Source organism: Gadus macrocephalus, chromosome 22 (assembly GCF_031168955.1).
Source record: "Gadus macrocephalus chromosome 22, ASM3116895v1".
NCBI lineage: Eukaryota > Metazoa > Chordata > Actinopteri > Gadiformes > Gadidae > Gadus > Gadus macrocephalus.
In genome coordinates this window covers 18,684,546-18,710,539 of record NC_082403.1, presented here as the reverse complement: position 1 = coordinate 18,710,539, position 25,994 = coordinate 18,684,546, and the positions used below count along the sequence as shown (strand labels likewise).

Below are 25,994 nucleotides of genomic sequence, written 5' to 3'. Positions count from 1 at the left end.
TTTGGTATGGAAGGCACATTGAGAAGCAAGTTGAGATTCCTTCCGTTTTCATTATTTTCTCGCTCTTCCTCTCACGGACAGAGAAAGAGAGGGAGAAAGATGAAATGTTTAAGATCCAACATGCCCAATGGCAAAGGAGCGTGTGAAAAGCCCTCTGATGTTGAGATGGTTTCTCTTTCTAACTGGTTTCGACCTAGTTTCCTCTCATTGGCTATTCACTGGCTGTCACACAGGCCCATTGGCATAACCTCCAGCTTTAATGACTGAACCCGACCTGTGATTTGGATCCCAAGGGGAAGTCACTTTCTGGGGGGTCGCCGTGGCAGGCATTCCCCTTAGCAATGGAATTCCTGGAAACATTTTATTTATTACTATATATTTTTTAGTTATTCTGAGGAGTTTTCTTTTTTCTATATATAAACTAAATTAATTCTATATATAAACTATATTGTGGATTGAAATGTAATTTGAATTTTGCCACACACGGAGCTTGGCGAAGTGCAATGCAATCACGGGGACGCTAGCTTTTCAATTTCAATAAAGGAACTAAAAAAAATGGACAAAGTGTTATTCTATTTTTATTGTTATCATTTCTGCAAATTTTATTGTGGATTCACTTTGCATATTAAAATACACTTTGAATAACGTATTTACAAATTATATTATTAAATTGCATAATGTAATTTCTTATTGAATTGCAAATTGCATTCCCATTTGAATTGCAAATTGCATTGCCATTTGAATTTTGCTACATATATGCTTCCATAGTTTATAGTTTTTTTTTCTTATAATTTTTAGCCTAATTTTATAAAAATACGCAAGGATGTCTGTCGACATCCTTGCGTAATTAGGCAGGTATTGAATGATTAAAAAGCAATCAAAGTCTCATTACCAGTTTTGCTAACTAATGAAATTGAAAACGACTGAAAAGGGAAGGCAAAGTTTTGTGTTTTTAATAAACTTGATGATTTAGTGGTTTCATTCTTTCACGGATTGGTCGGAGGGAAAACATCAAATTTGTTAAATTATATGTTAACATGCAAACGCCTTTTGTCCTACCAGTTTATTCACAGTTTGAAAGTTTGAAATCACACCTGTATCTATGAAATGATCACAATCATCCAATCAGAAAACACAACAGCAACAACCACAGTATTGACGCGCTAGCTAACTGATTATTCTTCGGCTCTTCCCTCTACCAGAATGCGGTTTCCATGTATTGTCGTCTGGGTTTTGCCATAAAGAAGGGCCAGGCATTCAGCTCCGACCAGCTCCACCTGACCTGGAAGAGCGCCCCCTCTGTCAACAGACTGAAGTATGCCCCCCGTTTAATATCAGTTAGATACAATTCTAGAGATAAGATTTACCGCAGCCAGCTGCCACTATGCTGCTCCCATCTTAATTATCCCCTTATCCATTCATTCACACCTTTATAGATTTTTTAAATAATACAGACCTCAAATCCTCGACCCCTTGGATTATGTTTTGGTGGACTTTGTGATTTATGCAAGGAATCGCTGAACTATCTTTTGCTCTGCTTGCTTTTAGGTATTTTCTATTTAAATTTTATACAGTTCAGTAAACCTGTAAGGTCACATTGACATGTGTGAGTTAGAAGATCAAGGACAAGCCACAGACACCTATCTGTTCCCTCCTCTACGCTCTAGCAGTACAGTTCTTCAAACTGAGAAGAAATCTTAAAGATCGAAAGAAACTTTAAAGTAAACCCTGACGAGGTTCAAATCCAAACGTTACCCTAATTTTGTGTGTGTGTGTGTGTGTGTGTGTGTGTGTGTGTGTGTGCGTGTGCGTGTGCGCGCGCGCGCGTCAGGAGCACAGTGGACCCCCAGAAGATGCTCCTGTCCTGGGAGCAGGGTAGCCCCGTCATGGAGGGTGGGTCCTCAGCCACTGACACGGACACCACCAGTCTGGAGGACCAAGGTCTACACACACACACACACACACACACACACACACACACACACACACACACACACACACACACACACACACACACACACACACACACACACACACACACACACACACACACAGCTGCTTAGATGCAATCTCACATAGAAATAAGCACATACACACAGACATCAATGTCTCCAGATTCTGTGCAATAAAACCGTTAATTGAGGTATACATTACTCTTGGGCGGTACCAATTTTGTCATACCTTCCTGAAATTTCCCCGTGACATGTTTTTTTAAGTCTGCGATAATTTCCACCGATGCACACATATGTACTTCGGTGGAAACTGTATTCTATACAGTCTAAGTGATTTATACCCACACCACCCTGGCCACCCAGTCTCTACCCTGCTGTTAATGTTGTACAGCTGGCAGGATACAATCCTAAACAGCCATTACATTTGTTTTAAACGTTACGTTGATCCCGTCTTTAGTTCACTTGGTCACATCTGTTGAAATCCAATATCTTCCCAACTTAAACCATACATACTTTCAAACAATATAAACTGCTATTGTGATGTGTGATTGTTTTAATACACCATCATAGCAGCAGTGTGCTGCTATGACTGGCACTCTTGATGACGTTGGGGGTGGAATGCCACTTATCGTTGGCGACCACACCCTTTTCAGTCTCAACAACAATGCAACGGCTTTGACTTTAGTTTTGGATATTTTGACTTTTTCCTTTTGACTCTGAGGAAGGTAGGTTGGCTACCCAAGGAAAAAGGTTAACATTTCAGACAACACATCTACAATGGTGGGTTGGCTGACCCAAGCACAAAGGTCTACATGTACATGACTCTGAGGATGGTAGGTTGGCTACCCAAGGAAAAAGGTTAACATTTTAGATGACACATCTGCATTGGTGGGTTGGCTGGCCCAAGCACAAAGGAAATAATTTAGATGACACTGAGGAAGGAAGGTAGGGTGGCTAGACAATACAAGAAGTAGGAAACACAGCTTTATATGACTAAAAGGAAACAACATATGGATTTTTTCATCAAACCTGTGATGCCACCAGAGGCCAGTATACATATAAACTGCTTCTAAGAATACACTGACACAATGAAATCCAGTGCGGTGTGTAATGGATAGGAACCAGATGCAGGTGCAAAAGCACATGGCTGAGAGGCAGAGGCTCTCGGATTGATGCTTCAATCATTGACACAACAACAGCACTAACGAATCCCACTGCAAGTCCAATGGCATTCTCTCATCCTCCATGTGAACTCTGTTAGCTGGAACGTTTGGAAACGTCAGTATTACATATGTTCAAACACTAACAAACACATCGGATTGCCATCAGGGTGTCTGTGAATACTTAAGTGAACACTTGATTTTTCATGTGCAGCTCCTTCATGCGTCCACACTCTGTTGTTAGTGGTTAGGGGGCAGAACCCAGAGGGCAGCCTCTGGGTTAGCCTCTGGGTTGGCCTCAGGGCACACCCTGATTTGATTCTCTAATTAAAAGTAGATTCACTCAGTGTCTGTAACCAGCAATGTTGATGGAAAGATGACCGATAGAAAACTTAGACATGAAGATTTTAATGTTTGGACTTTAATGGGTCAGTAAAAACATGAAGAGCTTAAAGTGTAACTCCGGCGAATTCTTTTCAGCATGAAGACCCATAAAATAAGCCCTCCAGACATTCGTTGATAATCGAGTATAGAGCTTGCCCGCGAATGCCCGGAGTAACAGGCCAAATGGCTTCCATGTTAATGGTTAGGGGCAGTGTGTAAATTCTTCCATATCAGCATTTATTAATCATTAATATTGATCAGAATAGCCCCAAACCTCTGCAGTAGCATGACAAGGGTCCCTACACATATATCGAAGCATCAACACTGTTTTTCAAGTCTTTGCCTTACCCGGTAGGTCCATGTTTCCAGGAAGTCCACACAAGTCGATTACTGGCTACCATAAATAATATAATAGACGCGCCAAAAAAGTTTTCTTAACAATCTCCCCTCTTGATACTTGACTTATTTAATGTTTGTACTGTACTGGGTCAGTAAAAACTTGACAAGCTTAATGTTCTTTCTGTAGTGGGTCAGTAAAAACACGAAGAGCTCAATGTTTGTACTGTAGTGGATCAGTAAAAACATGAAGAGCTCAATGTTTGTAGTGAAGGGGGTCAGTAAACGTGCTTTGTCTCTCAGTGGTTCTGTCAGCTTCAGACACACACACTGTCATTCTCGCGCTACACATACGCTGCTCCTGTAACAGAAGCGTAGTGTGTACTGAATGCATGTTGATGATGATACACTTCCTATAGGGGGTAACTACATTGGCACGACACCGGCTTCCTCCATCACAACATTTCTCGCGATCGACTCCAACTCAGCCCGCGATTGACTGTTAGACTGCGATCGACTTGTTGGGCACCCCTGTTATAGAGGTTGGCAACTATCAGGTTGAATAACCAGCAGGAGAACAACTGCCAGCTAAGATGTAAATGCCAGTGGGAAAATGCATGAATTGACTGCCCAGAGGGAAGGCAACTCACAGGACTCTGGTTGACAGATTAGGTTTGCTGTACATCTGCTGTCCTGATTCCACAGTACTAGTATATGGCAGTTGGCAAACCTGTCTAAAGAAAAAACGAACAAACACAAGCATAGCCATGCAGTGGAAACATGTCATGGGCATAATGTAATTAACTAGCCATGGAAGAGATGGTGGTTCATGGCTCAGGGTACATTGAACTAATTTGATTTGTCTTAATAATGAGGTGTGTTCAGTACAGTTCTGCAAAATGTGCAGCTTGATACACCAATAGAATCCCACTTAACACATGTGATCTGCTAATGTCGCCATAGCAGCTGACACAGCCAGCGTCAGCAGCCTCAGCATCCCGGCCGGCCCCACCAAGAGGATCGCCTTCCTGTTCGACTCCACGCTCACCGCCTTCCTCATGATGGGGAACCTGTCCCCGGTCAGTACAGACAGACGTACAGACAGACTGAATAAAAAATTCTGTTTAAAACTCAAAAGACTGAGCTGCTGACACTGGTCTGTCAGCTGGAGAGGAATGATGTTACACTATTTAGTGCTGCTGTACTTTCCACAGTGCCAAACGTACAGACAGACGTACAGACAGACGTACAGACAGACGTACAGACCGACGTACAGACCGACGTACAGACAGACGTACAGACAGACGTACAGACAGACGTACAGACAGACGTACAGACAGACGTACAGACAGACTGAATAAAAAATTCTGTTTAAAACTCAAAAGACTGAGCTGCTGACACTGGTCTGTCAGCTGGAGAGGAATGATGTTACACTATTTAGTGCTGCTATACTTTCCACAGTGACAGACGTACAGACAGACCTACAGACAGACGTACTGACTGACTGACTGACTGACTACTAAATAAAAATTTCTGTTTAAAACTCAAAAGACTGAGCTGCTGACACTGGTCTATCCGCTGGAGAGGAATGATGTTACACTATTTAGTGCTGCTGTACTTTCCACAGTGACTTGTAATGAATTCAGATCCATTTAACTATGGAGCATGTAGAGGCTTCTTGCTCAAGGGAACACCCTTTCCACTACACTATCCTGTCTAAGTGGTACTTTAAATGTTCAACAGAACCTGAAGAGCCACGCCGTAACCATGTTCGAGGTGGGCAAGCTGTCCGACGAAACTCTGGACAGCTTTCTGGCCGAGCTGGAGAAGGTGAGAAATAAAGATATTGATGCGCTTGATCATGAAGATCCTTTTGTTTACTTAACACTTTTGGATTAAATAAATATTTAGAATTATGTTTTTTCATGATAATCCTTCATAATGTGTTTGTTTGATGTATGTATACGTGTCCGTCCATCTGTCAGGTGGAGAGCACGGCGGAGGGTGAGGCCCAGCGCTACTTTGACCACGCCCTTACCCTGAAGAACACCATCCTGTTCCTGCGCTACAACAAGGAGCTCACCCAGGACCAGGGCCCCGACATCCCCAACATAGGTACTGACCAGTACTGACCATACCACAACCCTCAACATATAAGTACTGACCAGTAGTAACCACAACCCTCAACACATGGGTACTGACCACAACCCTCAACATAGAGGTACTGACCACAACCCTCAACATAGAGGTACTGATCACAACCCTCAAAAAGTTCATTTATTTCAGTAATTAAACTAACCCTAAAGTGAGATATTTCAAGCCTTAATTTGTTATACCGGTAATTGTGATGATGATGGTTTACAGTTTCTGAAATTAAATATCGCAGAAATTTAGAATATTACTTGAAATCACTAAAAAAAATCTTTTAAATACAGAAATGTCAGCCCTCTGAAAAATAGAATCCAGCATATGTACTCAGTACTTGGTTTGGGCTTCTTTTGGATAAATTAATGCCTCAATGCGGCATGGCATGGCTGCTATCAGCCTGTGGCACTGCTGAGCTGTTAAGGAAGACGAGGATGCTTCAATAGCGGCCTTCAGCTCTTCTGCATTGTTCGGTTTCATTTCTCTCATCTTACTCTTGGCAGATTGCTGGCCAATCAGCACAATAGTTCCATCGACATTTAACCAGGTTTTTGGTACTTACGGCAGTGTGCGCAGTGTGTTGGTTTCCAAATGAGAATCAACATTTGCTCTCATCAGAAAGGATGACTTTGGACCACTGAGCATCAGACTTATTTTTGAACACTTTTGAATGGCTTTTTCATCCCTAGTGCTTGTGCTCCTTTTTCTTCCACACCTTTTCCTTCCACCTAACTTTATATTAATGCGCTTTGATACTTACCTAGCTATTGCCAGACCAAGCTCAATCGCAAGTTGAATGCATGTTGGTCCGGGGAAGCTTCTGTAATTTTCTTAAGCACAAGAGGCGTGTTCAACGGGCCTAGTTCAAATGACTCTGTACGCAATTGGCTTCTTGCCGTCGCTTCCCTGTCGTCATTGTGTTAAACCATCCAATAGCGCGCCAGTTCTGCCATGCAGAGTAGGGAACAGTGTCACCAGGTTAGGAAGGGAGATTAAGCTCATCGATAATTCAAAATGTCCCTTCCTTACCATTGAGGTTTTGAATGCGAGTCAAATGCACAGATTTCTTTTAGACTGGTGTGCAGCAAGGGAAGTGTGTGTGTGTGTATGTGCGTATATCTGTGCGTTATTGTGTGTGTGTGTATGTCTGCCCATCAGTATTGTTGTGCCCAGCTCGTTGAAGAGCACAACCAAGAACTGGAGGTCCACACAGCGACAGTTAACTGTCCGTTACCTTTATTTAGTAACTCAAAGAAAACAACAAACAGTTAAACTAAGCTAAGAGAATGCAAACCAATGCTAAAGGGCTGGAATAGCAACCCGAATCTTAAATCCTGTTGGATGCCAGGCAGGCCCCAGCCTTTCAGGTGGGAGAGAACGCCATGTTGGATTCCCCCCCACCTTATGCGGGCTTCCGGCAGGTGTGTTCACTCCCACAATGAGGTGGGAGGGGCCAGGCAATCAGCCTCCCTGGAAAGAGAACAGTCCAGCAGGAACGTTGTTACGTTAAATCAAAATGTGATGCTTCAATTGGTTTGTCTGAGTCTATCTGTAGGCAATTGGAATTTTTGGCATAGAAGGTGGAAACAGCCAAGTCCCTCTCTATGACTGTTGTAGGGTGCTATAGGCCTCCATCTGCCACCAAGGAGGCATTATCGTCATTGAAGCATCTTTTGTCCAAAATAAATTATAATGAACTTTTAATGGCTAGAGATATGAATTGGGACAGTCTTAATGCGGCGATAGTGTTTACATGTGGTCGATAGGGTTTACATGTGGTCCATAGTGTTTAAATATGGTCGATAGTGTTTAAATGTGGTCGATAGTGTTTACATGTGGTCGATATTGTTTAAATGTGATCGACAGTGTTTAAATATGGTCGATAGTGTTTAAATATGTTCTTTTCCCTCACTCTCCACCTCATCTCTAACTCTCCACCTCAAGCTGGTGTGTAGTGAGCGTTCTGGCGCCGATTGGCTGCCGTGCATCACCCAAGTGGGTGCTACATATTGGTGGTGGTTAGTGAGGTCCCCCCTTCACTTTAGGCGTCTTTGACTGTTATTAATTATTATTATTCTTCATGTTTAACCTCTGTTTTCCTTTTATTCCTAGTCTGTTTTACATAGTTTTGAATGATGACTATATGCTCTGTAAGGTGACCTTGGGTGTCTTGAAAGGCGCCTCTAAATTAAATGTATTATTATTATTATTTATTATTAATGCAGTTTCTGATGAATTTAAATCTTCTTCAATGACTTGAGTGATCATTTTGTTGTTGCTACTTGCAGGGAAAATAAAATCCTCAAATGTAAACCACGCATTATTTTCGACGAGGAATTAAAAACAATTATATAATGAACAAGCTTATCATCATGATTTGTCTTTGGTTAATTGGGGGCATATAGGTCTGTTGCCAGAAGTTGAGCTAACTTGGACATTCTTTGTGGACAATGTTATGAAAATTGTAAATAAATATGCTCCTATCAGGAAATTGAGGGTGAAGGGAGGAGAAAACCCCTGGTTTTCCCCAAAGTTGTCAGATACCGTCCATCAACCAAAGCCAGAAAAATCTATTTGGCCCCTGGTCTGAATGGTCTAGTTGCCTATTTTCAGGCAACTAAGGAACAAATGCACTTCTCTTATCAAAAAAGCTAAATCAGAAGATTACTAATCTTGCACAACTGAGAACCTCAATAATCAGCGATTTTGGAAAGTGATTAAGTCTTTATCTGTAATTAAAAGTCCGCTTTTCCGACATTTGTTTTAAAAGACTCTGTCCCAGTCTATGACAAAACGGAGGTCCGTAATTGCTTTAACAAGCATTTTGAATCATCTGGTTCTTTGTTTCCCCCTGTGACTCCCTGCACAGACCCCCCCCCCCAAGGTTTTCAGGAGAACCCTTTAATTTTGTAGCTTTTAATGTGCAGCAAGTGCATAAAGCCCTCAAAACGTTAGATCACAGAAACCCCCTGGACCTGATTTGATAGAGCTCTATTTTTTTTTTTAAATAGCAGCTGATTTTGCAGCACAGCCTCTAACAATCCTTTTTAATCTCTCAAGCTTTTGACACTGGACCTTGTTGTTTTAAAGCATCCTGGTTCCTGGTTCACAAATTATTTGAGTGACAGGACTTAGTGTATTATGTTCTACAGTATTATATGATGGTCTGTTTTCTGAATGTTTCTACAAGGGAGTGCCACAGGGTTCGATATTAGGACCCCTCCTGTTCATTATGTACATTAATGAGTTGGGAAAAAATGTGGTGGATGCTAGCCTGCATTTTTATGCCGATGACACAATTATTTACTGCTTTGGATCAACTCATGCTAAAGGTGTTGAATCTCTGCAGATAGCTTTTGATGTGGTCCAGCACACACTCCTCCACTCCTCCTAAAACTAGTACTCAATGCTGACAAGACTTAGTTTATTGCTAACTGTGGAGCCCTGACCAATCATTGTGAATTGTATTCTCGCTTGGGATGGCCTTCTTTGTCCACCAGGAGGCTGGGACACTAGTGCACTTTTATTTACAGGGCCATGCTTGGGCTACTGCCCTCCTACATCTGTAATCTAATCATACAGAGACTTGTTGATTCTTACGGTTTGCGTTCAATAGATCAGTTTTGCTGTCTGTTCCATTAGCCCACACAGAACTGGGGAAAAAGGGCTTTCATCTACTCTGCTCCTTCTACATGGAACATGCTGCAAAAAGACTGGAGAATAACTGAACTGATTTCTTTGAATAATTTTACATCCACCAGAGATTACCTCCTTTACTTGTAACTGTTTTTTATAATTTTAATTGCTCTCTGTATGTTGTAACTGTAACTTTTGTTGCCTTTTTTGCTGCCTCTTGGCCAGGACTAAATAAATAAATAGGGTCTTCGTGTTATCAAATTGGAGCTTGAGAAAGTGCGTCGGCCGTTACATTGTCACAACCGTAAAACACAAAAGTCTATGATTGTGATCCGTATAAATCGAGGGGAAAATATACACTTCAAAGTTTTGAAGTGCCCAAATCAACGCTGGTGCCTCCAGGAGATTCAATTCCCCCTTCCCCTTCCTGTAGGATGACCGCTCCCGCACCAATCTTGCTGGCATCCACCACCTTTCAAAACATCTAATTTAGTCACAAATGTTGCACTTCCCACTTGATCAATGCAATCCTCCATTCAAGGCATTGGATAACAGTCTGATTTGGTGACTGCATAAACTTCTGAAAACTGTACAAAATCGATTTGACCCATCTGCCTTATTTGCCAGCAGACATGGAGAAGCCCAGCTGGAGCACACCGGCTGTGCTATCCCATTTTCTAACATGTACTCCACCTCCGTCTCCATTCGCTGGCATTTTCCATGTGCAACCGATAGGGACGTTGTCTGAAAGGTCGAGCATCCCCGACCTTTATGTAATGCTCAACAAGGTTGGATCTTGATGGTGTTTTTTCAAATGGATTCAAATGAGAACCAACCAATTACACCACATCCTCCCGGTGAGTGACACAAATAACTCGACTGCTCGTCTACATGTTTTAGGAATTCAGAGTTGTTGAGTCTCCCTGTAGGAATAGGTTCAGATGGAACGTCAAAATCCGTAGGCAAGAATCCAACTGTGGCTAGAGACCTTACAGATGTTGCAGCAACATTTTCTGTAGAAACCAGGTGACCTCTTTCCTGAGTGGCAGCATGAAAAGAATGATAGGGTTTCAATGAATTTACATGACACCATTGAACCTTCTTCCTTCTATCTGGTGTGTCAATTAGATAGACTTTTTGTGGGCAGTGGCACAGGAAATACAGTCTACGGCAAAAAACTTTTACATAATTCAACACATTGTCTGGTGGCTCAGGATGTTTCAAATCACCACGCAGCACTGCTAATGGACCCCACACTGTGTGCCCATATGCAAGTTTTTTGGGGCTGAACCCTGTACTCTCCTGGGCCACATCCCTGGAGGCAAGTAACAGCCACGGAAGACCCTCCTCCCAATCCTGAGAAAGCTCAGTGCAAAATGAACGCAACATATATTTCGATGTCTGAGGAAAACACTCAATGGCGCCCTGTGCATCCGGGAGGTATGCCCTCGACACCTGATGCTTAACCTTTAACTGTTTCAAGACCTGAGACAAAATGCGAGACATGAAGTTACTCCCCTGGTCAGTTTGCACCACTTTTGGGTCTCCAAATGTTGTCATAAAATAAGTTAAAGCTTTCAGTACTGGTTTGGTCTTCAAAGTCGCAGGATACCGAGTACTTTTACACATCACTGTTTCAATATTTATTACCTGCCTTACTTTTTGGTAGCTGACCAACACAGTCAAGCAGCAGATATTCAAATGGTTCTCAACCACTGCAATAGGGTACAATGGAGCTGGTTTAATCTTCTGATTTGGCTTTCAAGTTAGCTGACAGGTGTTGCAAGTAGTACATTGCTACGTCCCTTTTCAGAAGAGGCCAAAAGAATTACGGAGCACATGTCAAAGGTTTTCTTTACCCCTAACGATCTGCAATTCCACCATGTGATGTGCCAAGTCCGTGAACTTTGAGGGCACCACAACCTGAACCACTTTGTCTACTTGCACCTCCTTCACTACACAAGCCCATTTCCTTAACAGCAACCTCTCCTCAAAAAAATACCCATTAATAACACCTTTGAGTTCATTTTCTGGACGGACCAATTCAAACAATAATAATGAGGATCTGAAGCCTGTTCTTCAATGCAGTCCTCTATTAAAGAACGGCAACGGGATGGAAAACTATTGTACCTGATCCCTTTTCTCCTTTTCGGAGAAAACTGTGTCTGTTCAGATGCCTCTGATTGTTCTGCTTTCGCTTTAATCATTGCCTGCATAAAGGCACAAGAAAATACAACCTCAGGGTGTTTTTCCAAACACACCTCTGGGCTCTCCGAGTCCTGCGAGTCCTGCAAGGGTGAATTTGCCCCCGACAATAGTGGACCATCTTTCCACACCTTTGCCCCAGCCAAATCATTCCCCAGAATAATATCAATGCCTTGAATTGGCAGGGGACGGATACCCATAGTAACCTCCCAACATACTAGATCAGACAAGAGATGAAAATTATGCAAGGGCACCAACAGAGGAACCAACCCAATTCCAAGTACTGATACATTTCTGCCAGTATCCCTATGGGTTGAAAATTGCAAATCCTTTTCCACAGCAAAACATCCGCAACACCGGTACCTTCTCTTTTCCATCCACCGACAGAAAACCCTGTGACACAAAAGGTGCACACATTTCCTTTAAGATGGTGCTATAATGAAGGGAAAACCATCTAACATGTTAACGCTACGTACGGATGACACCAGGCCAGCTGACTTCATATATACACTATAATCAGCAGATTTCTGGCCAGCGTTATTGATTTAGCATTCCCATTTCAAGTGTCCCTTGTTTCTACACCCATGACAAACCGTTGCTAGTTCCAACCTACCGTCTGTTACTGGTACATTCCTCACTGCCCCCCATAGCTGTTTCTTGAGTGCCACTTAGGGACTTACTAGGCCTAGACCTGAAGTTCTCCCTCTGCTGGTCTCTTCTGTGAATCTGACCCAAAGTAGAGCCAGTAGCATGGGTTAACACATATTCATCTGCCAGAACTGCTGCCGCAGCTGTTGTATTCACCTACTTTTCGCATATACAGGTAACCAGATTAGCAGGCAGTGAACTTTTGAATTGGTCCAACGCAATTAAGTCACACAAGACCCCATAATTGTCCACCTCAGAAGCAGTAGTCCAACAGGTAAAATGACGAAAGATCTCTCTTGGAAAAAAAAATTGGTGTGCGCGCCAACCATCATCTAGTTTCGAAATCTCTGTCTATATGCTTCAGGAACTAGTTACACTTTCAACACTGTTGCTTTAACCTTAGCATAATCATCACTTTCATCCTAGCTAAGGGCAGAAAAAAATCTCTGAGGCTTACCGGTCGAAACACATTGCAACATCAAAGTCTGATGACTAGCAGGCCATCCCTTAACCTCTGCTACACGCTCAAACAGTGTGAAAAGCGAGTCTGGGTCTTTTCATCAAGACCCGGTAATATCAATACCCCTATCGGCATTTGTCAAACCATCCCCATTAGCAGAGTTCTGCGCTGTTCTCGCTCTTATCTGCTCCAGTTTGAACTGCTCTATTTTGACTTTCTCCCTCTCCAATGCTATCCCAGCCCTCATTTTCACATGCTCCAACTCAAATTGTATTCTATCCTTTCCCATCTTTAATTGCATAAACTGTTCAAATGACAAAGTGCCACCAAAAAGCTCTGAAACTTTTGAGGACATTGGAGTTTGAAGGCCTTCCAGAAGTTTGGCAGATATAGCCAACCCCTCCACAATATACCTCAGTTCCGCCTCTTTGGTAATTGATTTGGTAAAGATCGTTCCCACCCCAAATGTAATGCCAAATCCACCAAATCTGCTTTTGTAAGTTGAGGTAAAGTACCCCGATAAGGTATTTAAAAAAAATCGGAGACCCGTGAATTACTATGCCCAGTATCCATAATTACCCTGTCCCATTTATAACCCAACCAGCAGAAACGCATGGGGCAGTATGAGTCACACCGTAAACAACTTATGTGAGACAAACTGGTTTTGGAGTGTCCCCTCCTAACTGCCTACCCCAAATTGACTAACTGTGCCTAGTCTTCATGTGAAACACACAAAAAATAACAAAAGGATTCATTACACACTACGCTTCGATTTCACCCAAGGTTGTATTGAAGGAACATGTTTTTCTAAATGTTGGTCATCAACGAGGTTGTTAAGTAGTAACTTCGGGCACATCTATCAAATTATTTATTCATTCATTGTGCTGCGGCCGAACCGACAGGGATATTCTCTGATATTATGAATCTTAAAGACTGCGTCGGGTTCTCCGACGCAGTATTTAAACAGTCATTGTTTCCATATGCGTAAAACCGAGGGGGTAAAATCCCCCTTAGTCAAGGAGCCTGCTTTCTTAGTTTGTTAGAGTAGGCGGGATTAAAATTATTTGAATACTCCGAATGTTTTTATTTTCTTATTATTCAAGCCACTCGCATGCACGAATGAGTGTACATCTGAGTGAAGTCTACAAAACGCGATTAACTATTTACAAGTGCAATCTTTTTTATCCCGTCAAAAGCCTTGTTAGGAAAGTTCCTCTGGTACTTTCTCGTAGATCGCACCACTTTTCCCCATCTTCCTTAAATGTGACTGCATCACCTTCTCTCACATGATGGTCAGCAGCTCGCGGATTTCACCGTCTCTCCTGTTAGAACTTCTCATGTTGATGTTGCTGTATTGTCTCTGTTGTAGAGATAACGCAGCAACACCTCTACCCTCTATTCCCACCCCTGGAACCGCAAAGTCGTCTAATTGCATTTACAAGACAATGAAACTCCCAATATGTGAAGGGTCCGAGAGGGTAAATTGGGGTGCCAAATCAAGCCGGTATATTAAAAAAAGCCAGGCATAAGACAGGCCTATTTTGCAGTGTAAAAACGTATAGAAAGAGCGAGCGACAGATTCTCCCCCTCTCTTTGAACCACAACAAGCATATCCCTCCATTTCCCTGCAGGCACCATTGTACTAGCAGACGCTGTTTGTTACCAAGTTTGTTTAGTGTTGGCTGGGTGCCTACGTTTGTATTGTGAGTTTCCTACTCATTCTCAGCCATTCTGCTGCTGTGCGCCTGATTTACCGTCAGTAATTGTTTTCATCCGATGGTGGTAATTGTTGAGCTGCAATCCCAGTTGAATGGAGGTGCCTGGATTGGTATTCAGAGACCACACACTGATCCTGTTTGCTTGTTAACTGTGGCCACCTTAAATTAGTAGTAAAGTAACGTCGTTCAACTGTACCACGTTAAAAGTTTGATTTGGTCTTCTGATAACCAAAAAACTAAATGGAGATGTTTCTGACTTGATGATAATAATCTAATTGTAAAATGTGTGTTATTTTTACGTAGCCCAACGACACATAACATAAAATGTAATAAAAGCATAGGACAGTTTAAGTGAATGTTCAGACTCCTCCTGCTCCTCTCTCCAGGCTTCCCCCTGGACATGCTGCGCTGTGAGAGCCTGCTGGGGCTGGACCAGGCCACCTGCAGCCGCGTCCTCAACAAGAACTATAAGCTGCTCGTCTCCATGGCTCCCCTCAGCAACGAGATCAGACCCATCAGCAGCTGCACGCCCCAGGTACCGCCGGGAGGGGGGAGGCAAGGTGTGGTTTGCTAATGACTGTGTGTGTGTGTGTGTGTGTGTGTGTGTGTGTGTGTGTGTGTGTGTGTGTGTGACACACAGAAAGAGCTGGAGCACAGCCAGCAGTGGAACTGCTTTGAACTCTCTTTTTCTTCCTGGATCCTTCGTAGCCTTAGAGTTGCCAACTGGCTGCTTACACACAAACGCCAATGTTGTCTCTTCCTTCTGGACATACAGTCACACACTCACAAATTCACATGCAAGGGTGCGATATGCTGGGGGGGTTGCGTGGGATTTCCCCTTTTCTGGTCTATACATCCCTGCCTCTGCTGTATCTCTCTCCCCCCCCCCCCCCTCAAATTGATCAATGTTACTTCACCAGTAGACCATATAAAATACCTACTTTACTTTAGCAATGTGTTGTGAAGAGTCAATTGAGCGATAGAAAGATGAAATTGACCACCCAATTTCAGAGCTCAGGTTTGTGAGACTATAGACGACGTCTACAATTTTCTATTGGATATTAAAGTTTTTAAATAATTAGGAGGATTTAAATCTTGCATGTTTTGTTTTGTTGTGCATGACCACAGCCCCTTTTTGTCCGCATTAGGAAAGTTCAAGATAGGCAATTAGAGGCAAAATATTGAGCTAGACTACCTCATTGGTTAAACAGGAAAAATGTATACAAATATTCCTGCAGATGTAGTGAAGAAGTTCTGACATTTGTGATTCATTTTCAGGAATAAAATGTCTCAAAACATCTGTGTTCTTTTCACAAATCACACACTGCGCGTACAAATAGCAATGGGAGCATTGGTGAGAAGACGGAGATGTTAAACTGGCCATTCAATCATGTTCTTTCTTCAGGGCCGCCGGTACTGTTGATTAGTTTTTCCTCCTAACTTATTTTCCTTCCATTCAACATTTGTTCAGACCCATCTAGGCCCCGCCACTGCCTCCTGCTGTACACAGAACCACAAATACCCCTTTCATTTCCCTTGGGGGGTTTCTTTTCAATTCTGTGTGCTTGTGTATGCTTTTCATTTATTTATTTATTTTTATTTATAAAAATGTTATACGTATATTCATTATATATCATATAATTTTGTTTTCTTGTCATTGTTTCTTACGTATTCATGTCTTCTAACATGAAGGTGCGTGTGTGTATGTGTGCGTGTGCGTGCGTGAGCAGCACATCGGCCCAGCCATCCCAGAGGTGAGCTCTATCTGGTTCAAGCTGTACCTGTACCATGTGACCGGCCAGGGGCCCCCCTCTCTGCTGCTCTCCAAAGGCTCCCGGCTGCGCAAACTGCCCGACATATTCCAGGTTATTGTGGCTTTTAACTACTGAACTAGTGTGTTATTGTCTTTGAATAAATCTGCCTCCAAATATCTCTGCGTTTCAGATTATATTTTTTACTGTTATTTTTAACTCCTTGTTATTGTTAGGTTAAGGTTAAAAATATATTTAAATAAAGGTTGATTGATTGGTACACTGATTAGGCAAGACAAGGCTACACTGATTAAGTTGAGGATTTTCACAATGGATGCATCACCATTGTAATATAATGCATAATGTTATTTACAGATAGATTACTTAATGGATCCCTGAGGAAATGATTTGTAACAGTTGCTTGGGTCAAGAAACATAAATATAGTATAATAAGAGGGCAAGAAATGAAAACAAAAAATACTGTATAAATATAAATATTCTAAAGATGAAACATGCATCTTACCAACAGCTGAATGTAAGGAAAACTAAGTAACATAGCAGACACATTTTTCAGGTTTATGACAGATTGTTGATCACTTCCTGGGGTCACGACCCGGGAGTTGTGCCGACATCCAACGTGCTGGCCATGCTCAACGACGCCCTCACACACTCTGCAGTGCTGATCCAGGTACACACACACACACACACACACACACACACACACACACACACACACACACACACACACACACACACACACACACACACACACACACACACACACACACACACACACACACACACACACACACACACACACACACACACACACACAGCATTGTAATGGTCCAATGCGATGTAACTTTATTGTTTTGCTGCTTGTAAAACATGGTCTCTTTCAATCCAAGGTAGAAACTACAATAAATGGATCAATATCATGTATTATTCCCTTTGATTGAGGTGATAATATGTGTATAATTTTTCACATCACCCAGTTTGAGCAGTGATGCGCACATCAAAGCTATTGCTGGTAATAAGGGATTCCTGAAAACGTGCGTAATGAGCGAGAATGTGTTTGTGCGAGCCTTGTGGTTTGTTTGACCCTTTTTAATCGGAATCATTTTAACAGAGACTTATGACAATACCTCTTCAATAATTCAGTTTTGTGGATCAAGTTTTACTCTGGTTTGAACTGTGTGTGTGTGTGTGTGTGTGTGTGTGTGTGTGTGTGTGTGTGTGTGTGTGTGTGTGTGTGTGTGTGTGTGTGTGTGTGTGTGTGTGTGTGTGTGTGTCAGGGTCACGGGATGCACGGCCACGGAGAGACGGTTCACATCCCATTCCCGTTCGACGAGGAGGACCTGAAAGGAGGTGGGGTTGATCTCTTTTCTCCCACTCTATTTCTATTTTTATCCCTTATCAAAACGGAAACTGCACCAGATTCTGATACATGTCTTAAAGTAGCAGGTACCAGACAAATTTGCGAGCTCAGGATGTATTTGCTCTGGCACACCACCGTTTATCTTATAGGGCCGGGATTGAAACCATTACCCATTTTAACAAGAGATCTTTATGTCCTTTTCCCTCTAAACACTTTTTTTTCCAATTTAAAACCCCAAAGATTAAGATCAGTTAGTCATCCTCCAACAATTGGTTTGGTGTCAAGGTCTAGAGCGACTGGACACGAACAAAGTACAAAATGACTCCGTAGCAGGAAGCCTAGGGGACCCTTAAAGTTTCAGTGAAGACAGTGTTCAGCTGGAATTGGAACACAACGAGATTTAGAGGGTTTTTTTCAGGGTGATTCGTCGTTGCGTATGAGCAATAATGGGCAATGTTTTATATGAAATGGGCAACACACCATTGCGTTATACTAGAACTGTTCGATAAGCTTAACCGTTACTCAGACATGGATATCAAAATAAACCACTGCTCAGAAGGAGCTTCACCCTCCACACACACAGAAACATTATATTATAGTTTCCGGGAAGCCTGACCCTCCCTCTGACACAAACGTCAAAATCAACGGCCGTCACAAAACGTCTATTAATCATTCAGCTGTCGGCGCTGCAAGCTGATGCTTAGTTGCACAGCGGTCCGTGAATATTGCCTTTGATAACCTGACGCTGTGCAGTTGCGTCGCAACAGTTACGTTTTTGGATAAGAAAAGAGTGATGGCCTACATGCAGTTATCGTACGGCGAAACAACCACAAAAACAAAAACATGGATGCATGCAAGAATGCACACCAACTTAATCTCCCTCCTCCGCCAACTATCAGTCGCTTCTTGGACTCCTCGTATAAGCAGCTAACTTAATAGTGAAAGGCCACGGTGTGTCATTTAATTTACCACTTCGTTCATTACAACGCTCATAAACAAAGGAGGTATTAAAGTATGATAATGTGTCGTGACCTTGGGGATAATCCCCCCCCCCATCCCTCTTGGCCCAAAATGTATATTTCAGAATATTATCCAATTCTAGCTCAACAAGAGGGTCCCTTACACTTTAATTTGAAGTTGATTTAATGAATCATTATAAGGCAAGGAAAACATAACAATTCTTAATTTCACAGGAATATACTCTAAATAATTAATGTAATTAATGAAATATTATTTTCCGTCTCTGTTCTGTCCGTTTCGCTACATGCCACTAATGTCTACACACTGCACCATTTTATATTGGTGGTGCAAATACATCAAAAGATTGACTGAGATGGTGGCATTCAGAATTAAGAACATTTTATGATAGTTATCATTATACACGTATTTTAACATAGTACTTCACCAATAATAAAATACTTAAAATTCAAAGACCCCCCTGAATGTACAACTATTTGATAATTAGGTGGTTGGTGAACTCTGAACCTTTGGCGTGCAAAAACCTTATCCACTAGACAAGTGCCAATCAAGTCTACTTGTAGCTATCCTTGCACAAGCCTTCGACCCCCGACCTGCTCCTTAAAGTGGGAATGTGCCAGACTGAGCCCCTCCCAGTTGGTAGGCTGGAGACTTTCAGAATAAGAACAGTACCCAGGGTCTGTCCAATACGCTGTGCAGCTGTGTTATGAGAAGCAGCGTAGCTGGGCTGGATGAGTGCAGTGAGGGAGAATCTATAGTTGTAAACAAAGAGAGATATAGGGGCTGGCAAGCAATATTTTTTTCATTATTCAAATATAAAATAGATACGTCCTGGTCATTTTTATATCCATGTATATGTATCAATATAAAACCATCAACTTACCAAAGAACTTGTCGCATCCACTGGTAACCATTCCCTTCTTGGCTCCCTCCGCTGCTTAGAGTTCTCCTCGTCCAACATGTGCGTGCACAAGGCCCTGCGCACACTGCAGGAGAGGGTGGACCTGAAGCACCAGTGCGGCTACATCACAATGCTGAACCCCAGCAACAGGCACCGCCACAGGGAGAGCGACGCCAACGACTGCAGGGGTGAGGACCGCAGCCAAGGCTTTATACCTCCTCCAACGTCAAGCACTGATGCACAGACACACAGACACACACACAGACATCAGACATCGTTCTCATTCAGTCATCCGCTCCCTCACACAAACATGTGCAAAGTAATTTAACCATTCTAATACCGTTTCTGCATAGTTTCTCAGAACTTGTGGGTCCCTGTGGGAATGCAACGGCTAACCCAGGCTTTGTTAATGCCATGCTCTACCAGTTGAGCAAGCCGGGACTGCATAATGACATTCTCGAATACATTGTGTCCGAAATCTTCCAGGCACACAAACTGCAGCCACACACACGCAAACACCCACCAGCTGTGCTGGGAAGTATTTGCTACAAAATGGGCCCCATTTTTCATAAACCCGCGCTGTTCTTGAAAAGACTCTGAGACGCTGTGCACCTGCTGGGATTGTTGTACCAAGAGGTTACCAAGACGCTGTTACCCATGCAGTGGGCTGCTCAGCTAAAGCTTTAGCGTACATCTGACGGAGCTGGACGTAGCCGGAGCTGTGGTCCCTGAGCCTTATTGCCATTGATGGCAGGAATTAGATCAGAATGACCTCCAGCCTGGTTTAATTAGGATGTTAATCTATTTAATTGTGTATCTTTATTGTGGCCGCCTGTGAGGACTTTCTTATTTAATTTTGCCAATGCCACTCTAATCACAGAATTAGTAATCGCTGAGGCTACACAAATGGAAACAATGTGTTTTAATGCAGCACAGAAGGTATTTTACCCAGGGAGGGAGGTGGTATCACTGCTTCAGCATGCAGGATGGGAACCAAATAATAGCAGTTGAGGTTGGAGTGGGTCATTGTTATCACACTCTCCTTGTTACTCTCACACACTGCAGCAATCTGCTAGTTCTTTACTTTATTTAGAGTTTGAGGCGCCTGATGATGACAACAATAGAAGTCCTGTAGGAGACGGGTTGGGCCTTCTCTGCCTGAAGCGCAACACCCCAGTCACCACACTCATTCTGCGCCTATATATAGCCATGTTTATTTATACGATTATAAGTCTGTTATTTAGGACACCTCGTAGCGTGTCGTTTTTCTTTTGAATGTCATTAACACACAGATTTCCCCTTGAGATGTCTCCTTCCACACGGAGACCTTCTTCCGTTGTTTATTAATGAAGAATGAAGAGATGGGGGCGGGGCGCGGCGTTCTGAGTGGCAGGAAGATGATTGATGATATCGTTGTTGTCCCCTCCCAACCCCACCACCCCAAGGTGACACTCACCTGGGCGGAGGCTTTGATACCAACGGCAGCACCGAGTCCTTTGAGCTGGTGGCCGAGGAAAGTGCGGGGGAGGCCAGGGCCAAGACGGAAGGTAGTGGCTCCCTCCCTCCCTCCCTCCATCCCTAACTCTCTTCTCCTGAATCATTCAGAGGGGCTTAGCTGTACTGAGCTCTGCCGTTGCATTCACTTCTGGAATAATAAAGTATAATTCTATCATGTTTTTATGCCGACGACATGATCGATTTGGCCTATTAATAAATAAAATGTTTGGTTCAAAGGGATCGTAAAAAAGCTTGATGCTTGTATTATTATTATTGTTATTATTATTAACGTCATTGTATTATGATCAAATTCTAATCTTCTTATATGAATGATATTCTCCCATTGTCTCTATGATGATGTTCCTCTCCTGGTGTGGTTTTCCTCAGCTCTTCCCACAGAGGATGAGTGGGTTCCCCTGGAGCTGAGCTTCGGCATGCCTCTCTTTAGCTCGGAGCTCAACCGCAGAGTGTGTCAGAAGATCGCCTCGCACAAACTCTGTGGCAAGGACAGGTACAAACCATCACGCAAATATGAAATATAATAAAAAAAATGAATAATAAAATCAAGTGACAGCAGGGAATTCAAAATAGAGAATCAGAGAATAGAATTTCAAATGGAATTGCGATTAATGGAATTGTATATATCATAGAAAGGACATTTTAAATGCACTTTGAGGGAATATACATTTGAAATACAATTTGAGAGAACAAAATTGTAAAGTAGAATATCCAAGATAATAATAGACTTGAAACAGTTTGAGAATTGAATGAGTCATTCTTCTGTTATTCTGTGGTTACAGTCTTCAAGAGCTGCTTCACGAGAGCCGGAAGCTCTCACTGAAAGTTCTGAGCTTTGTTCAGTCATTCCAGGTGAAGCCTTTGTTCCCCCCCCCCCTCCCCACACCACTCACCACACCCCTCAAACACTCTAATAATAATACTAAAACTACTTCAACTGTTGCAGAATTCATAAGCCAAAGGATGTGGGAAGAGTTGATTTAGCCCTGAACAACTAAGGAGATTGAAACAATGTGTTTTTTGTTTTGTTGCGCACACAGGTTGATATTGTGACTTTGTGTTTACATTTTTAATTAAGCACAAAGATATGTTGTATTTGGTTTTAATCACACTTTTTCTTCGTCAGATTACTTTTGTGCGTGGGCGTAAATTGTATTTATATCGCATTTAGAGTAGTTACTATCAAAGATCATCACCATGACGATGACCCCTGACCCTCCTCCCTCCTCTCCGCAGGACTCGAGCCAGTCAGCGGACCCCGAGAGCGGCGTGTCGGGCCCCCTCAGCCAGCCCCCGGCCGAGTCCGGGGTCCCTCTGCCGGCCCTGAACCTCCTCTTCAAGGACGGAGCGCTCAGGGAGTGGAACGGCCGCGCCCCTCCCGCCCTCAACTTCGCCGCCCTGCAGCGGGACCAGCCCACATAATTCCGCCCCCCCCCCACCACCCCTCCACCCTCTAACCAGGCCTGGAGATTCAGTTACAGGAACAGTGTTGCCAGATTGGGTCATATTTCCTGCCCAATCTTGCAACCCTGACTGGGTTCTAAACCCTAACCCCAATCCTAACCCTTCAGTAACAGAAAATAATCAAATTAACCACATAAGCATTTCTGGGGCTCCCCGGTCCGGGGCACTTCGCTGCCTCGCACACTCTTGATGGCCGTTTGTTTTGATCTGGTCACAAGGCAGTATGGTGTCCCTCCCAGGCTTCCTCCTGCTCCTCCTCCTCCTCTCAGTGATCTGCCGCTGGAGAACAGAATGAACCCCAGCCCCCCCCCCTGCACCACGTGTCTCACATCTCTGGGGCCATTTATCAAAATGCTGGGGAGATATTAGCAGCTAACCTCCCCTTTTTGCGGCCGCACCCATATTGTAAATTGAGTGTGTTTGTAATAAAAGGCAGTTTCGTGTACGGTGGTGTGGTGCTCTTGTTGAAGTATAGACCCCTCACCCCACCTCCACCCAATGTGCAACCATTGTGGTGTTCAGATATGACTCTGACAGTTTCAACACCCACTTGAGATTGAAGCACTAGAGAACGCAAGGACTTTGGGTTCAGGTCTTTATCCTAGCATTCAATGGATGTTTTTATTATTATTATTAATATAATCTTCATCCTCGACAGGAGGGTGAGTGAAATATTATTAGCTTAGATGTAATCAACCCATTCTATGTGTTGAGTGGATCAGCTCAACTGGTTGTAAAAGTGTGAGAATGGACCAAGACCTTGGCCTGGCCCGGTCACTTCTGGTTCCCCCTGCCCATCTTGTATTGTCTCATCTGATCTGATGCATGATACTGTTGCACAAACCACGTCATGAGAAGGCCCTTGTCCAGTCCCTTCTGTTTGTGGGACCCCCTTTCTTTATGTGTCCAAACCCCTTTGGAAGAAGTAATGGCATATGTTCTACTTTTGTTTTTGTTAATGATTGTTTTTTTTATTGCCGTTTTTGAAGTGGGTGGGGGATTGCTTCTGGGTTCTATCCCTCGAATGGGCTGTGGTTGGTTGCCAAGCCATAGCACAGGTGGTGAAGCATTAGCCAATCCTCATGGAGCTCTGATCTCCTCTCCATACAGGGATTCCAGCTCCTCCCAGCGCCTCTCGTGACAACAAAGACTCTATGTTTTAAGCACGTTTCTATTTTTTTATTATTGTTTCATGATGGTTATTATTTTGTCGCCTTAACACTTATTTTTCACATCACCATTCCAACGTCCAATAACAATTAAAAACTTATTTTTTCTCCATTCGGTTCAATTATTGGGGCAATTCCGTTCATTAGACATGAAATGAGGAACCCCTCCCACAACCACTTCAACATATTCTCTCCTCTAGATTAACCAAATTCACCCAACGTAACCAATCAGGAGCCCAGCTGGCTTCGCCCAGGTGTGTGAATCGGCTAGGCTCTTTCCTTGGCCTGGCTCCACATTGTTTGTTCTGGGCGGCACACTGTCCCGTCTGGATTGTTTACAACATCGTGTCTTTTTTGGGGTTCTGTGTCCATTGATGAGTTTGGGGTAACTTTGTCCTGACCCCTAGGGAGTAGGCCATGGAGCCTGGTACACATACTGTCTGAGACACATTGTTGCTCAGAAAGTGTTCTTTCTTAGCGATGCTTTACGGACGTAAAGTTCCTTTCAAATCGCATTTGCAGCTGGAAGCCATTCTTTGTTAGTTTGCCTTTGTTTTCCCTTTCAGTTTTTGTACTTTCCATGGCATCCGCTTCCGTAAATATTTTCGACCCATTTGTTGTTAATAATGCTGGTGACAATGTAGAAAAAAGGACTTCATAGGAGGTCCAGTTCAAGCATGATAATTGTTTTGAGACTTAAGTGTGTATGTGGTGTGTGTGAGTGTGTGCGTGTGTGTATTGTAGCTTACATCATTGGAGAAATTATTTTTTCTGTTTTTTTGTATGTGCCTACCATCACAAAAATTGACCCCTGACCTTTATCTCCCCGATAACCCCTGCGTCACACAGTCACCCCCTATCCCTAGCCCCCTTCTCTATCCTAGAATCATCCACCAGTGTTTTAAGAAAAGAAGTACAAAAATATACCGTTAGTTTTATATATCAATCCACATTTAGAAAGTCTTTGTCTTGCTCGTTTGATGGGACTGTGAATATTATTGACTGAATAATAATACTAATTCTAATGATAATGCAAATGAAATGGGTTCCCAAAAAAAAGACAAAGGAAATGTCACCTTTCTCGCTACAACACCCATTATTCCGACACTGTCTAGTTCCTCTCGAGAAAAGTGTTATTACAAAAAACAGAATATGTAAAAAGTATATGAAAATATGAATAAATAGAGAGGAATCTCTCCTTCAACCAAAATGTATTTGTGTGTGTAATATTGCTCTTTTTGTGATGCAAATATTTTCTAAACATCTCTATTACAGTGGCGTTGGATTGACCTTCGATATCACCAATGCCAACGGGAAAATGTAGCATAACTTCTGATAGAAGTTCATCATGACTACTGGCTGTGTGCGTGAGATATTTTCAAAAAAGTGTGTTTAAGATAAACAGGATTCAGGAGTCTCCAGCTTCTCTCTAACAGCCATTCACAGTGCGTTCATTCTCATTAGCTCTTCATCAAATGTCACGCACCCCTATATCGAGGTGCACGCAAGGAACTTATTTTCATTTGCCATCTGACCAACCTTGATTAATAATTAGGGGGACCTCTTGTTGTTTGTTGGTTGTTTTTGTGCATTTGACTGAACGATCCAGACAAAACATGGCCGAGCTTCAGCGGGGACCACCACAGTGAGTAACCCCCTTTGTTTTCCTTTCTGTGAGTGTTGAAGTGGTTTAGACTGGTTTGGGATGGTGGATTTAGGTGAACCTTGTTGTGGATTTGTGCAGCGCCACATAAGACTGATCTCCCCATACACAGACACATTCTATTGGTATGTCTGTTCATTCTCTAACGCTTACATGCATTTTACCTCTATTACAGGCAACCTGGATTGGCCTTTTGTAGCATGTGTTCTTAAGTGCAGTGTTGTTGGCCTAGTACTATACACTACCTGGCCCCTCACTGGAAATAGGAAAAGTGTCTTGTGGTAACTGGCGCTGCAAATAAAAGGAAGAACTTGACGCTATGGGGAAGGAACTGTGGCAGCTGCATTGGGAAATGTAAACCATGGCATTAAGTTCCGCTCTATCAGACAAGTTGGTCAGCATCCCAAGGGGTGGTTTTATTGATGAATCTATTATTCAGATGAATAGATTAGGTTAATGCTTGGCAAATCTCTTTAAACAGATATCTGCATATGAATGCAGAATCTGCAGGAAAACAAGATTTTGGTATCA

General features: G+C 42.8%; 1 protein-coding gene across 2 annotated transcripts in view; it reads left to right on the top strand.

Moving 5' to 3' along the window:
• The window catches only part of fam91a1 (family with sequence similarity 91 member A1), a 36,636-nt gene extending 11,626 nt beyond the window's left edge, over positions 1-25,010 (top strand). The window contains exons 11-24 of one of the 2 annotated variants that reach the window (XM_060042939.1): positions 1,203-1,315; positions 1,832-1,941; positions 4,799-4,911; positions 5,576-5,662; positions 5,818-5,947; positions 15,031-15,179; positions 16,375-16,509; positions 16,970-17,083; positions 17,691-17,763; positions 19,694-19,840; positions 21,098-21,199; positions 21,537-21,660; positions 21,950-22,019; positions 22,404-25,010. In XM_060042939.1, the coding sequence (XP_059898922.1) occupies positions 1,203-1,315; positions 1,832-1,941; positions 4,799-4,911; positions 5,576-5,662; positions 5,818-5,947; positions 15,031-15,179; positions 16,375-16,509; positions 16,970-17,083; positions 17,691-17,763; positions 19,694-19,840; positions 21,098-21,199; positions 21,537-21,660; positions 21,950-22,019; positions 22,404-22,589 (1,653 nt within the window). In that variant the 3' untranslated portion in view covers positions 22,590-25,010. Of the gene's footprint in view, positions 1-1,202; positions 1,316-1,831; positions 1,942-4,795; positions 4,912-5,575; positions 5,663-5,817; positions 5,948-15,030; positions 15,180-16,374; positions 16,510-16,969; positions 17,084-17,690; positions 17,764-19,693; positions 19,841-21,097; positions 21,200-21,536; positions 21,661-21,949; positions 22,020-22,403 lie in introns of both variants that reach the window. The other variant, XM_060042938.1, reaches the window with a different exon arrangement.
• Positions 25,011-25,994: the final 984 nt, after the last annotated feature.